We start from the raw sequence: 15,463 nt of genomic DNA on the forward strand, positions 1-15,463 counted from the left end.
TCGCCCGCCCCGAACTGGCACTTAACTAACTTGATCTTCAACCCCGCTCCTTGTAGGGTAGACAAGACTTGACGGACTCGGCTCAAATGCTCGTCAACCCCAGCCGCGTAAATAATAATGTCGTCCAGGTAGACGAGGCAGACTGTCCACCTGAGACCTGTAAGCACTAAATCCATCATCCGTTGGAAAGTCCCTGGGGCCGTGGCCAAACCAAACGGCATCACTAAGAACTGGTAAAGACCGTCCGGCGTCACAAAGGCCGTCTTTTCTTTATCGGCCTCGTGGAGGGGTACTTGCCAGTACCCGCTCTCGAGGTCGATTGTACTAAAAACACAAGCATTCCCCAGACGAGATAACGTTTCCTCTATTCTCGGTAAGGGATATACGTCCTTCACCGAGATGGCGTTCAACCGCCGATAATCCACGCAAAACCTCCAGCTCCCATCTTTTTTTCACCAAAACGACCGGGGAAGCCCAGGGGCTACTGGAGCGCTCGATTACTCCCTTTTGCAACATCTCGTCCACCTGCTCCTGCACTATCGCCCTCTCCTTCCATGCGCTTTTGTACGGCGGTTGGTGCACTGGTGCGGCAGCTCCGGTGTTGATTCGATGCACTGCTTTACGGCACATCCCTAGCTCACCATCTTTAAGGGCGAAACAGGCGCCAAACTCTTCGAGCACGTCTATTAGCTTCTCAGCGTGTGCGGCGGGGAGGTCAGTCGAGACTTGCTTTCTAAAAGCTTCGCGGGGATGACACCCGGTTGCGACGGCCCAGGGCGGGCTTCCTCTGACATGTGCATGACAGCCGCACCCTCTCTTTGCGCTGCCGCTTCTTCAATGGGAACTACTGATGAATCAACGATTTCTATCTGACCCAACACCGTGCCCTCCCGTAAATACGTCTTACTATTTGCCCAGTTTACGATAAGCACGCGATCAAGTAGAGGGTCAGCCGACACTAGCACCTTCCCAGTGGTGATTCCGTTAACTCGTGAGAGGTGCTCGGAGGGCTCAATCATCCAGGTTGCTTTGCCCAAGTTCGCCGGTTCAATCTCAACCGGAACTATGGCCCGGGGAGGGAGCATTCTAGCCTTTTTTGTCACTATCTTCGGGCTTGATTTGTGTTCTTCTTCGTCAGCCAACTCCTCCACTATACTTCCTAGCAACAACTCCGGGCGCTCTGCATCGTAGTTTATTTGCAGCCTTTTAAACTGACTAAGGAAATCATTTTCCAGCAGCAGCTCGATGCCCCTCATCTCGAGTACTAGTACTCGTCCGCTGGCTCTTTCCCCTGGTGCTGGATTTCTAACTCCATGGCACCTAGTGGGGGGGCCTTTTGCCCATTCACCATTACCACTGACGGCCCGTCCCACTTCACCCGTTCTCTCTGTAGCTTACGCTGCAACTCGGGGGACGCGACTGACACTACGGCGCCGGTGTCGATTACGGCCCGGATATCCACCCCTTGACAGGTTACAGTTTCGGTAATTAAACGTGAGGAATCTATGAGTAGAACCGTGGGTTCCTCAGCTTCATCTTCATCGGTTGAGACCATTCCGACACTAACCCCGTCACTGTCTCGGGCCTCGCGACTCTCGACTTTCTTCTTGCGAGTTGCCCCACCGGTCCGCGACGCGTCCCTTCTGTCTTCCTTCCGGTTCCCCTTCCGGTCATCCGGTGAGTCGTCTCGTCCTCCCTCCGTCCGTTGCCGCGCCGGTTCCTTCTTTTTGTCATTCACCTTTTCCGCCATACAAAAACGAGCTATGTGGCCTGCCTTCCCACACCTATGGCAAATTGGTTTCCCGTCTGCTGTACGAGACGCAAACGAAACCGAGCTCTGAGGGGACCTCACCCCCTCCCGCTTAGTGGTAGACCCCGTGGATTTATCCGCTCGCTTCAACTCAGCGAGTTCAGCCTTTAGCTCAAGCACTAAATCGCGTAACTCATCCCTCGCATCCTTCTGAGGCGGCGCCCCTCCCTTCGCAGCGCCTAGGACGCTAATGGCCCAGTCAGGTCGATTAGCCAATTCTGAGGCTTCCGAGTGCAATTTCAGAGCTGCCAAAAATTCTGCGGACGTTTTAGGGCTAACAATCCAAATGTTCTCCAACAAGGTGGGTTTCAGCCCCTAAAAAGATAATCAACTTTCGCCTCTTCGGTCATCCCCGGGTCTACCTTACGACATAAATCGATTACGTCATAAAAGTACTCGATTCCTGACTCCTCAATGCCCTGCTTGCGCTGGCGTAACCGAGCTTCTTGGTAACGACTATAATGCTGCGACTGAAATTCCGTTAGGAACCTTGTTCGTAGCCCGGGCACTGACGGCACAGCCGCTACCCCTGGCGCCGCTGCCACCGCCGGGATATCCTCCCATTGGGCAGGAGTGCCCGAACAAAGGAACCATTTACGGGCTGCCCCGTCTAAATGCATCCCAAAATTTTCCGCTTTTTCATTGTTTCCCCAACGGTTGTAGTGAGCGGTACTTTCGTAGCGCTCCAGCCAATCGGCGGCATCCTCGTCCTTTTTCCCGAAGAAAATTGGGGGAGCACGGTATTTCAGCTGCGGTGCGGGTGCTCGTTGGGCCATTGCTAAAGGGGGTACAGAGGAAGGGACACTCGAAGCGCTAGAAAATTCGCTACTTGACTCTCTCTCGTCGTCACTCGAAGTCTCTCCCGGCGAATCTCCCGATAAGACACTCAGGCCTCTCCCACCCTGGGAACTTAATCTACCTGGGTCTTCGCTAGAGTCTTCCCCCTCTGAGTGTCTCGGCTCTAACCAAATCTCACGCAAATCCCCCGAGTCCCACTGAAGGGATTCAGCGTTGAATGTACCTTCTACCCCGCTCTCGACAAGCTCGCGTCTACTAGCGGACTCACTACCTGGAGCGAGTGGATACGTCGATGCCCGCACTCTTCCCACTACCTCCTCAGAGGTACTCGCAGGTTCTACCACCGTTTGCTCCCCAATCCCACTATCCCGGGGCCTCTGTTGCGCTCGCAACCTCTGATAATTACAAACAACCTGGGTCTGACCACCTACACCTCCGATCGGATTCTGGGATTCAGCTCCAAGATTTGAAGCTAAATGGCCGATCGAGGGTGAAGTCTGAGTCCCTGCGTCCACGCAAGCTCCCGCCAGGACCTCCGGCTTAACCTCCAACTCACTCCCTTGCCTTCCTCGCTCGCTAGCTTCCCTTTCAGGTGATGCTGCGATCCCTCTTATCCTTTTACTTTGCCTAGGTTGACCAAAATTCATCTACCCCCTTAAACGGAAATCGTACGACTCTCCGGTCTCAAGGTTCCCCCTGTACACCTATTTTACCCACAGAGCAAGGTCTTCACAGGTAGTGAGGGAAAACAGAGGGGTAAGAAGTTCGGCCGGGACTGTGGTCCTATGCCCAAGCAATTTAAGGTAACCGTACCCGCTGGTCGCACTTCCCAAGGACCTCTCAACAGTACCCGCCTCCTAGTTCCTTACTCCACTATTACCTTCACAAAAGAAAACCCTGTTTAGTCTTACCTTACTCTAGCAGGCAGGTGTACCCTGCATCTCCACCATGTCACGAGCGATCACGGGGTAACACTATTTATTAGGGGTTTTCGATCAACACTCACAAGTACACAAGATGCAATAGAAGAGGGTAACACCAAGACAGAAAAACTAACTACACTTAGCAAAGAGAATGAAAATAACTCACGACTAACACAAAACTGCCCGCCTACTCAAGTCCCCCCGGCTTTTTCGTCGTTCGGCTCTTCCGTCCATTCAAGGCTAAGCGATTGGAGGAAGTAACATGACCATTGCTGACGGATGGCGAGTCTCTCCGTTACATCCATAACGGAGGGTGAGAACGGGCGTCAAAGCTCTCTCTCTCACGCCACTCTCGTATTTCTTGAACTAGCAAGAAACCATTCGCTACAATATGAACGTGATGGTTTAAAAGTATGCATATGAATATAAATAAATAAAATTAAGTATACTTGTAGCGATGTTCATTGACGTAAACTTTTGACAACCAAAATGTAACTTGCTTTTGTAACGAGCCGCTTTTACTATACTACATTCCCATTATCCTTGCACGGGAGTTTGAGTGGCACATAGTATATGTCACTCAGCTAAGCCCCTCCCACTTCACCTTGTTACGGTCAAAGTACGTCACGGTTGATGTATGTCACGACTGGCGTGCGTCACGGTCGACGTGAGCACCAGTGGATGTTGCATCCGGAGGATGCACCACCGGCGGATGTCACTACAGGCGGATGCTACTACCGGTGGATGTTACTCCCGGCGGATGCCCCTACCGGCGGATGTTTCATCCGGTGAAAGCTGCCTTCTAGGAGTATATAAACTCGTTGCAGTCTCTTGTATTTTCAGAGCTGTTTCTGTACTCTCAGTAAAACGTTGTACTGTGCACCGAGGACAAAATACAATATTAAAAGCAGATCTTACATTTGGAGGTCCCAACGAGACTGAAAAGGCTTAAGACTGAAAAGTGAGTAAAAAAAAAAAAAAAAAGATCTGTTAGATATTGTATTAAGTTTGGAAAAGTGCATGTGCTAGTGAGGCTACAAGGTGCGTCAGAACCTACAACATCAGAGGTAAGCGAATGAATAGCATTTCTAAAAACTCACCAGAGACTGCTCTCAACACTAATCCACTTTACCCCGACTTAACTCACCAGCACCTACCCTCCCTATATCCTACCCTAGATACCCTTGACACCCAAGACCCTGAGTCCGAAACACAACAAATTAGAGAACAATTTATCGCACATTGGAAAGAGCTCGTAGAGCTTGAGTACGAACATTTTAACGAAAAAACTAAACCCCACCAAACCACCTCAACAACACTAAACTTAAAGAAAATAGAGGAAAAACAGCAAGAGATCCACAGAAAAACTAACAACACACTTCAACTTTATACGCACTCTATATTAAAGAAAACTTTGGAGACCCCAGACAATATCACACCTAACATAGTAACTCAGACCGCCAATACCCTTAAAACTGAAATAGCACGGCATGGTGGAGAACAAAGTAAAGTAGATGATCTTTTACAACAAGTAAAATTTATTCATGGTAAAGAAAAAGAATTTCTATCTGGTACAATTACTGTACTACAAAAAGAAGTACTAATCCAACAAATTAGTGAAAAAAAATTATTATCAGAATTAAAATTGGAAAATTCTAATTTGAATAAACAGTTTGACAATATCAAAAAGAAAGCTAAAAGTTCCAAATACACCTTAAGTAGCTCCCTTGAACAATTACAAGAAAACAATAACACCCTCACAAAATCGCTTGAGAAAGCCCACACCCGAATTAAAGAATTAGAGAATAATCAAGAAAGTACTACCGCACAAACTTACCTTAAAAGTTTACTGAAGAAACAAGAAGACGTTATCGCAGACATTGAAAAAGAGAGCCAGGAGACAATTAACCAGCTTGAGAAAGAAAAAAATTACTGATAGAAAAACTAGACGCTACCAAGAAAGAGGTTAAAAACACTTCAGAAAGAATCCAGCAGTTAGAAACCGAAATCAGAGAAACGAATAAAGCCTTTAACGAGACCCAGACAGAAAAAAAATCTTTGCGAAAAAACCTGACAGACATAACCGTGAAGACCAGAGACATCGAAAAAGAACTACTAGAAGCCCAAGCATACACCACAAAGCAGCAAGATAAAATATCGTATCTGGAGAGTCGCATAGCAGAATATAAACAACGAGAATTTCATTTTCTGGAGGCTGAAGGAACAGACGACTCAACACGGGAAGAAACGGTTGGAGAAGTAACGGAACTAGTAAACCAGATTAACGACTTAACATCTCTAACGGGAATTGGAGAGAAATCCTTACATTTCGAACTAGAAGCTGAACAAGTTTCTGAACTACAACAAGTGATAGATACTCTAAAAAACCAAATAGAGTTGCAAAACAACGATATATATCATCTGCAAAAGGAAAACAGCCGCCTGAATCAAAATCTTAAGATGGGAATAACTCACGACGCCAGCAGTAAGACCGATGACGCCAACGGTAGGAAAGAAGATTCGACAAGCAGCAAAGCAACAACTGACGAACAAGCTATGGTGTCTAGCCTAACTCAACCAATTGTTAAAGTTTTGGGAGAACTTTTTTCCAGAGAAGACAAAAAATCCATCCCACCTTTCAAAGGAAAGAGCACAGATAAACTCATCACGGAATGGCTGAAAGGAGCGGAACACGTTGCCAGGAACAACGACTGGGATGACAACCAAAAATTACGGTTTTTCTCAGATCGGCTAAAAGGAGAAGCCCTTGAGTGGCACGGAGAATATAGTGAAGAGCAAGGAGAAGAACTTAACTATGGAGATTGGAGAGAAGCAATCATCGAAAGATTCCAGGACGCTTTCGACTTAGCTACCCTCAAGAAAAAATTATTGAAACTTAAACAAAAACCAGAAGAGAATTGCCGAGCATTCGTATCCAGATTAAATAGCCTATACGACAGCATCGAAGGGAAAGAAGACAAATTAGATCAAGATAAAACAACCATCGTGGAAGACCAACTACTTAGTAAAGTAAAGAAGATGAGAGACGGAACAAAAATCAAAATTCTTCTGCAAGGGATTCTACCGAAGATAAAAGCTGAACTGTATTTAAGAATGCCTGAAGATCCTAATGACTTTGATGCTCTTTGTAAAAAATTGTTCATATCTGAACAAATTTTACAAAATAAGGAAAACAACGAAGAAAAAGAAATCACTGCAGTCATAGCAGGAATCACGCACCACGAACAACAACAAGACAAAGAACTATCTCAACAAAAGACTGAAATAGAAAAATTAAGACAAAAAATTTTGGAATTGGAATGCGCTAATAAAAGTCGTGAACTATCCCAGGAAAATTCTGCGACAATAGCAGCAACGGACCGATACCAAACCCGAGGGCCACATAGCAACGAACGACAAGCCAGATCACCATACTCAAGGGTCCGATTCCAACAATGCCGAGACAACAGCAGAGAATCAACTTATTCGCGTAGCCGAGAAGCTAGTTTCTCAAGGAGCAGAGACGGCAGCCCACACGGAGGAAATTACAACCACACACCAAACCTACGAGAAGGCCCAACGTCAAGAGAAGGTTTCACTACCTACCCAGACAGATCAAGACAGTATAGTGTACGACAACAATACCAGGGCTCGACCAATCATCAGGCGTACAGGCCTTACCACCAACCCAACGCAATTCCCAGATATCAAAATCAACCACAACTATTCCGGCAAAATCAAGCAAACAACTTTCAACCAAGACCCCAGCAATCATACAACAATCAAAGGACACCAGGAAATAGGGAAATCATTTGCCACAAGTGCAACAAAAAAGGGCATATAGCAAGAGAATGCTGGACCAATATGGCACATATCAATCGTCCATTCCGTCAACCTATCTAACCAATTCACTTTCCACTTCCCAAAACCACACTACTAGCCCCACAATAGCAATACCCAAACTTATACGTATTCCCATTAAAATAGCCCATGTAGTAACGAAAGCTTTAGTAGACACAGGAGCAGCTGCTAGCCTAATATCAGTTGACATATTATATAGCTTAAACAACAGAAAACTGAAACAAACAAAAAATAACAATACCCCAATATTCCGAACAGTATCTGGACAACTACTCCAATCAGTAGGGCACTACGAATTTCCTATCACCATAAATAACAATCACACAATTAACCATTACTTTTATGTAATGAAAAATTTAAATGAGGATTGTATCTTGGGATTAGATTTTCTTTCTAATAATAACGTAAAAATAAGTACTAGAGATAAGAATATATATTACGATCACTTAGGTGTAGAGCACATTTGGCAAAATAGCTTCCTTCCACTCTACAACATTACATTTTCTAAGGCAGGAATTAATATCCCATTAATACCAATTCCTAATACCAACGATTGCGAAGAATTAACACAAAAAGATTACAAGAACTTAAAAATGTTCGCACAATTGAACATTCATAGCTCAGCACTAGCGGATCAAAAACAACAGGGTAAGCCAGAAAATGAAATTTCACTTTTTCCCGAAGAGATAAAATCCAAAATCAAACTATTACTTGAAAAGCACGAGTTAAAATTTGCAGACAAAGAATCCGACCTCGGTTTAGTTACACACGTAAAGCATTTCATAAATACCGGAGACAGTGCACCCACAAATCAAAGACTTCGGAGAACCCCAGAAGCGTTAAAAGAAACCGTAAAATCAAAAATAGAGATAATGTTAAAAAACAAAATTATTAGAGACAGTCATAGCCCATTTTCTGCAGCTATTGTAATGGTACCAAAAAAGGATGGAGAGCTTCGACTTTGCATAGATTATAGACCACTTAATAAAATTACAATAAAGGACAGGTACCCTTTACCACGAATAGATGACACTGTAGATGCATTGTGCGGGTCTATGTATTTTTCAACATTGGACCTTTTGAGCGGTTACTGGCAAATAGAAATTGAAGAAAAAGATAAATATAAAACGGCTTTTATATGTGAATTTGGACAGTACGAGTTCAACCGTATGCCATTTGGTTTAACAAATGCGCCAAGTACATTTCAACGTGCAATGAATACCATTCTTAAAACTGTACTGTACAAATTTGCATTAGTATACTTAGATGACATTATCGTTTTTAGTAGCTCAATAAATGAGCATATAACACACTTAGAACAAGTATTCTGCATTTTAAAAACAGCAGGGTTAAAACTGAAAAGAACGAAATGTGAGTTCTTCAAAGAGGAATTAGATTATTTAGGATACATAGTGTCGAGAAAAGGCATCACACCCAATTTAAAGAAATTAGAAGCAATCATGAAATACCCTGCTCCCAATAACACAAAAGAATTGAGTTCATTTTTGGGCCTGGCTAGCTACTATAGGAAATTTATCCGAGCTTTTGCTGATAAAGCTCACCCATTGACAGCTCTCACGAGAAAGACAGCGGAATGGAAATGGGGGGAGGCAGAAAGGGACGCCTTTAATTGTATAAAAAATTGTCTCATCACTAGACCTATCCTAAGCTATCCCGATTTCAAGCGCGAATTTATCATCTATACGGATGCATCAGGATATGGAATAGGAGCAGTTTTGGCACAAATACAATCTCCACCTCAATCAGCGGATTCAGCTGAGACTAACGAATTTGATCTCAGTGAATCAGGCGGCGTTGAAGTCGTCATTGCCTACACTTCCAAGCATCTAAATGACCGCGAAGCCAAATGGTCGACAACAGAAAAGGAAGCGTACGCGATAGTTCATGCTATCGAAGTATTTCGAACATACCTATACGGACGCAGATTCACCGTTTTTACAGATCACAGGCCTTTAGAATGGTTAATGAGTAAGACGGAACCAGCAGGTAGACTTGCTAGATGGGCACTTAAAATACAAGAGTATGACATCATAATTGGGTATCGACCAGGTAAATCTCACCAAAATGCAGATTCACTTAGTCGAATCCCAATAGTGCCTATAGCCACTGTAGCAACTAGAGCAAGGACAAAAGGTGAAATCAAAACTGTAGACAACGAATGGGTTCGATTACAGCATGAAGATAAATATTGCAAAAACATTTTAAAAAACCTAATGAAAATGAAAAGCCAAGAAGGCATAATGAAAAGAGAGATAAATAATTACAAGTTAAACGATAAAAGAGAATTAGTTGATAAATATGACAGATTAGTGGTACCACAGGTTAAAATTAGAGAAATAATGGAAAATAATCATGATCACATGTTAGCAGGACATTTAGGAATAACAAAATCTTTAGCCAGAATCCAAAGACAATTTGTTTGGCCAAATATGCGATCAGATGTCACAGCACACGTTACTAGTTGTTTGCTGTGTGCACGACGAAAAGCAGTTGGTACAAGTAAAGCCCCATTGCAGCCTTTGCCACCCGTCGACAGGGTTTGGGAAAGGATTGCTATGGATGTCGTTGGACCGATTCAAGAAAGTGTAAAGGGATACAAATATATTTTAGTTTTGTCAGATTATGCCAGTCGATTCGTCCATACATTTCCAATGAAAAATCAGACCGCCCAAACAATCGCAAGAATCTTAGTAAATAAAGTGATAACAAAATATGGAGCACCCGAAACTGTGCTAACCGACCAAGGAACAAATTTTCTCTCAAAAATGGTTAGTGAAATATGTAAATTATTTAAAATTAGGCAAATTAGAACAACAGCTTATCATCCACAAACTGATGGATTAGTGGAAAGGTTTAACAGGACTCTATGCGACATGCTTGCATGTTACGTGGTAGATGAACCAGAAGAGTGGGACAAATTTTTACCATTTGTCACCTTCGCATACAACACGTCCAAGCAGGCAACGCTTAAAGATAACCCGTTTTACCTTTTCTACGGAAGAGAACCAGTACTACCGAATGACCTAAAAATTAATAGGCATTTTGAAACACATGAAAATGAAGGTGAAATGTATAACTATCAATGGAGAAAAGCACAAGAACTAGCAAAAGAACATCTCGCAGAAGCTCAGTCCAAACAGAAAAGATATTATGACGCGGGAACAAGAAGCATTAAATATAACATCGGAGATTTAGTATTACTAAAAGCCCCAATATCCCCAGGAAAATTTATAAATAGGTGGAATGGGCCATTTCGAATAACAAAAACTTTTTCTGATATAACTTACGAAATTCAAAATATTGCTATTGAAAACCAAAAATCCGTTGTACATGCAAATCGTCTAAAACCCTATAACCCGAGGAAACCTATAGCACCTATAGAAAACGAAGGAAAAAACACAGTAAAAGATACAAAACATTTCAAAAAAGTACCCAGGAAGACGGAACAAATTTTTGAGCCTAAATCTACCTTAAGAAATAATAAGCATCATTTGGTAATTAACCCTACCCACAATGCAAGTTCAATCACCTCATTCCTCGACCCACGAATGTCCTATGCTAAACCCCGAAAACTAAACCCCACAAGTCATCAGACAAACACGCATTATAATTTACGACAAAGGAATAGTACGAAAAAATTCTAAATGACGTTATTTCTATTTTATAACAGATGGAAAAAATACCTCTATTCCTTTGCATTTTAACTACATTTCAAACTGCAAACACCATTTATTCTTCTGTTTGCGACTGTAAAAACGCAAAAACAAGGGGAATACTTGATATAAACTCACCGTATTATTGCGACAAAGATAACTTAGAAATTAATCATCAGCGTAGATTCCCCACCAATTATACATTAATGACAAAACAAAAACCTATAAAAACATGGAAGGGTTGGACTTGTAAACAATGGGTTAAAACCAAGAAGATCACTGGATCATTTTGGATAGGATCATTCGATACAGTATTTTCCCAAGAAACCAAATTAATCACCCCGTTAGAATGCTGGGATATGGTGAACGATAAAAAATGTGGAGGAAATAATATGCAATCTAGTCCTACCACAATTAGCTTTACAGCAACTCCAACAGGAGAAGGTGCTTGGTACGCGACTAGAGAGTACCACGTATTAAATTGCTTAGCGGAAGAAATAACATTAAGACAAGAATCCCCTAACAGTTTAATCGAAAGCCCTTTTGGATTTTTAAATGCAACTCAGCAGGATGGACAAATAGTTCAAAACCATAACACTATAGTTTGGGGAGACCGATCAACAAATGTTTCCAGTTCACAAATTATTTTAAAAGGTGAAGGATTTTTAGAATTAACAAACACTAACACAAGCCGCCTACTAGATAGTACCCGACAAATAGAAATAACATTCTTTAACAAACCCGATAGAGAAAACAAGGAATTAAGTCAACCTGGATATAGGGTAGTAGGGATACCACTTACATTTCTCATTTTTCCACAAGAAGCAAGCACAAAGCTATACCACCTATACAAGTTAACTTTACCCTCCTGCCTAAACCAAACTAACATAGATACTTGGGCATGCAATGAATATAGTACTGATAAGAAATCCCAACCCTTTCAAAATCGCATAAGAAAATCAGTTACAAAAGAAGTAGAATTTTTACTAAACAGCCCAATCACAGATACAGAATCAGGAAAAAGACTCTATAGTATCTCTTATGCGTGGGGACCATTAAGACTTGGCCATCCTAAAATTATACAAACAATCGAATCAGGAAAATTGGTTGAAAAAGACACTATTGTCTACATTTTCTATAATTCGTCCAAACCCACTAACCAGTTAACAATACACCACCAATTTGATATTGATGACCAACTCCCTCTCGGCACTGACCTAGAATATATTGTCGACCAAACCATAAGAATCCATAAAACTGACTCCTGTATCACAACAACTGAAGCAAACCAAATCATCGCTGAAAAGTGTTCAGAAAAAACAACGCGATGGATATTGGATATGTTAAATTATCAACTCATATCCCAAGAAAAACATCTATGCCTCACAGTTAAGACGCAAAACGAGACCAAAATAAACACACCAACAAATACACTGGAGCTTGTCAGATGCAGCAGACCAGAAAACATCAACGAAAATCAACAATGGGTTTTCGGGACCATCAACACAAATCCAGAAATCTTAGAAAATTTTCCGGAAACATCGATCGACGAACTGGAAGAAATTCAACTAGAACAACGAAGGACAATGACCACTACCATTAATTCACCAATATTTGGAGGATTGATAAAATTTAACCACGGCAAAGGAAATATAATTTGGGACATGATCAACTGGGGATTACTAAAAAGCGGAAAGTCACCAAACGAAAAATGTGTCACATACAATGGCTTAGCAAACGTATTAACATTGGAAACCTGTGACCCAAATTGGACACAATGTCAGGAAAGCCTAAAAAAACTCATCACCAGCAATGACCCCCTTGTACAAACCCAAACATCTGTAGCTAACTGTAGCCAGAGCAGTGACAAAGGCCAAGCCTTTGAATACTCTGCTGATTTTACAATAAGACCTTTTAACACCAACCATTGTATAAAGGCAAATACGTCAATGGTCATACTACAGGAATGTTCAAATACCAGCTCCATCTGGGGAACCTTCGATCACACAGGCCAATTAATGGCCACCGACCGGACTGGACTACACTCTCCAGCATCAGACAGAAAATGTCTCACCCTAAAAACAGGAAAATTAGCACTAGGTCATTGTCACGGAGGAAGCAAGAAACAGCACTTTAGTTTCGAATACAAAAACCCACATCAAATAAAAACATTATCGGCCGCAGCAATTATAGCACTACACACACAACACTCACTAAATGGTAAAACCCTACCAGTAATTCCACCAATAACTAGAAGAGATATCAACGATGCGTCGTTACAAAACAAAATGAGTGTACCACCTAGTCAAGAAAAAAATCTAAAAATGTCCACAACAGCAGTTACCCCTACTACTACAATCACAACAAAGCCAACAACTACTACGGTCAAAACTGCAGCAACCACATCCAAAATTACAATAACCACCACATCAAAACCAATAACAACCACAACCACAAAACCAACCACAACTACAAAACCCACCACAACCACAAAACCAACCACAACCACAAAAACCACCACCCCTACAAAACCCACCACCACTACAAAACCAACAACACCCAAACCAACAGCAACAACAAAGTCCCTACCAACAACAACAACAAAATCGACGACTACAACAACTACCCCCCCGAGCACAACATCAACGAGTGCTACAACTTCAAACACAACCATAGCCACAATAAATTCAACAAGTATAATCTCAACAACCACAACTACAGAAACTTCAAGGCTAATACCATACAAAAATATCTCTACACCGTCAACAACAGAAATAAACAGAACAATAGAAAAAGAGATCATCATGGCAGATGCTACAGAGAAGTGGCAAATACCACCTGAAAAAGCTACCCAAAATGAGGTGGAGGCACAAATTAGAAAACAAACTTCCCTAAAAATAGAAAATCAGGCAAGTGAAGCATTAAAATTAACAACACTGGATGAAAATAGGAAACCGGAGGCAAGCACATACCAGTCACCAATCAACGAAGACCCTAACTACGGATTACCAAAATCTATCAACGAACTTAATAGACACCTTAAATTTGAAATCAGCAAAATGCACGAGCAATTCAAAATTAGCATGGAAACTGAACACGAGAACAAATTAGCTAAGGAAATCAGAGATGTTTATTGCCAGCTTTCAAAAATTAAGAGAACACAGGCAATAATCCTGGCGCAAACAAACGGAATATTAGCAGCCGCCGCCTTAGGATTACCAGTATGCAGTCGACTGTATGGTTTTGGACAAGCCATGACCCTACAGCAATGCGAACCAAAAAGAATATTACTAACTGCCAACGAAACAAAATGTGGATTCCAACCATTTTTTAATTATGGAACAAGCAACTGCACAATTGGGACCGATGGATGGTCAATCCACCCGTACTCTGAGTGTTTTTGGAAATCACAACTTGTAAACATCAATGGATACCCTCATGCTTGGGAGCACAACGAAACAAACGGTGATTGGGTTAGACAGGAAGCCACCATACACACACCGAATTTGGACCTGATCGCCGAATTTGAAGAACTTCACTTAAACGACTTTGATTTCGCCCTCAAGAGCCATCCGGCCCATGATACAATGGAAATGGAACAACTAAATATACTGAACGACTTAGTAGGAAGGTTACAAGAAGGAGAAACAAAATCTCTATCAAATATCATCGTGACCGAAGAACAAGATAATCAAATTGGGAATATGTTTTCTTGGTTCGACACACTTAAAATTATGGGATTATCTGTAATAGGATTTATACTCTTCCTGATATGCCTACGAATCTTCATAGTTTGCAACCCTTTCCCACGAATCATGCATCAAGTAGAGAAAAGAAGAAAAATACGAGAAGCAGATGAAAGTAAAGACCGACAGGAAATGGATTCAATGCTACCAGAAGGCGTAGAGGAACAGCCCTTCACACGATAATTTGCGCCACTACCACTAATGGCTTCTTCCTCACAAGATAGAGAAACATCAATTAAAATAAGGAAACCAAGTGCACCCAGAACGGAAAATTTATACCCAATGGCGGAATTAAAATGGGAAAATGAGAACAAAAACTGCACTGGCAGTCATACGACATGCACCTACGTCGTTGGTTATGGAATGGTATGGGAAGACCTATGCCGCTGCACTACTAACCCACGCCCAAATATATAAAAATAAGAAAAATAAATTGCAGCATAGCGCAGGCTTATAATCAACATATTACCACAGCATCAGAAACAAAAAAAAAAAAAAAAAATTAAAAGGGAAAAGGGAACACGGTGAATTAAAACTAACATAACGGAACAGTGAAAATGCAATGAATTTGGTTTATACTAAGTTGTGGCTGTATTTCCAACAGGAAAAGACAAGGAGTAATTAAAAAAAAAAAAAAAAGGAGAGAGTGAG

The 15,463-nt window shown here is 42.0% G+C and overlaps 2 protein-coding genes across 2 annotated transcripts; both read left to right on the forward strand.

Moving 5' to 3' along the window:
• The first annotated feature begins 5,021 nt into the window (after positions 1 to 5,021).
• LOC123467025 (myosin heavy chain, cardiac muscle isoform-like) lies at positions 5,022 to 7,434 on the forward strand. The gene is made up of 3 exons (XM_045167086.1): positions 5,022 to 5,036; positions 5,222 to 5,348; positions 5,471 to 7,434. The coding sequence occupies exons 1-3, from the start codon at positions 5,022 to 5,024 to the stop codon at positions 7,432 to 7,434; spliced, it is 2,106 nt and encodes a 701-aa protein (XP_045023021.1).
• A 2,852-nt stretch (positions 7,435 to 10,286) lies between these two features.
• Positions 10,287 to 14,995, forward strand: LOC123467026. Its single transcript, XM_045167087.1, has 2 exons — positions 10,287 to 10,483; positions 12,022 to 14,995. Exons 1-2 carry the CDS (start codon positions 10,287 to 10,289, stop codon positions 14,993 to 14,995), a joined length of 3,171 nt encoding a protein of 1,056 aa, XP_045023022.1.
• The last annotated feature ends 468 nt before the right edge of the window (positions 14,996 to 15,463 follow it).

This window comes from Daphnia magna, unplaced genomic scaffold (assembly GCF_020631705.1).
Source record: "Daphnia magna isolate NIES unplaced genomic scaffold, ASM2063170v1.1 Dm_contigs134, whole genome shotgun sequence".
In the NCBI taxonomy this organism is placed as follows: Eukaryota; Metazoa; Arthropoda; class Branchiopoda; order Diplostraca; family Daphniidae; genus Daphnia; species Daphnia magna.

Bases quoted from the DNA above. Each gene is read 5' to 3' on its own strand.
- LOC123467025 (XM_045167086.1), top strand. The intron at 5,349-5,470 runs GTACTACCGCAC...AATTACTGATAG, and splicing joins ATTAGAGAATAATCAAGAAA to AAAAACTAGACGCTACCAAG.
- LOC123467026 (XM_045167087.1), top strand. From the start codon at position 10,287: ATGCTTGCATGTTACGTGGTAGATGAACCAGAAGAGTGGGACAAATTT. The intron at 10,484-12,021 runs GTATAACTATCA...AAATCGCATAAG, and splicing joins CATGAAAATGAAGGTGAAAT to AAAATCAGTTACAAAAGAAG.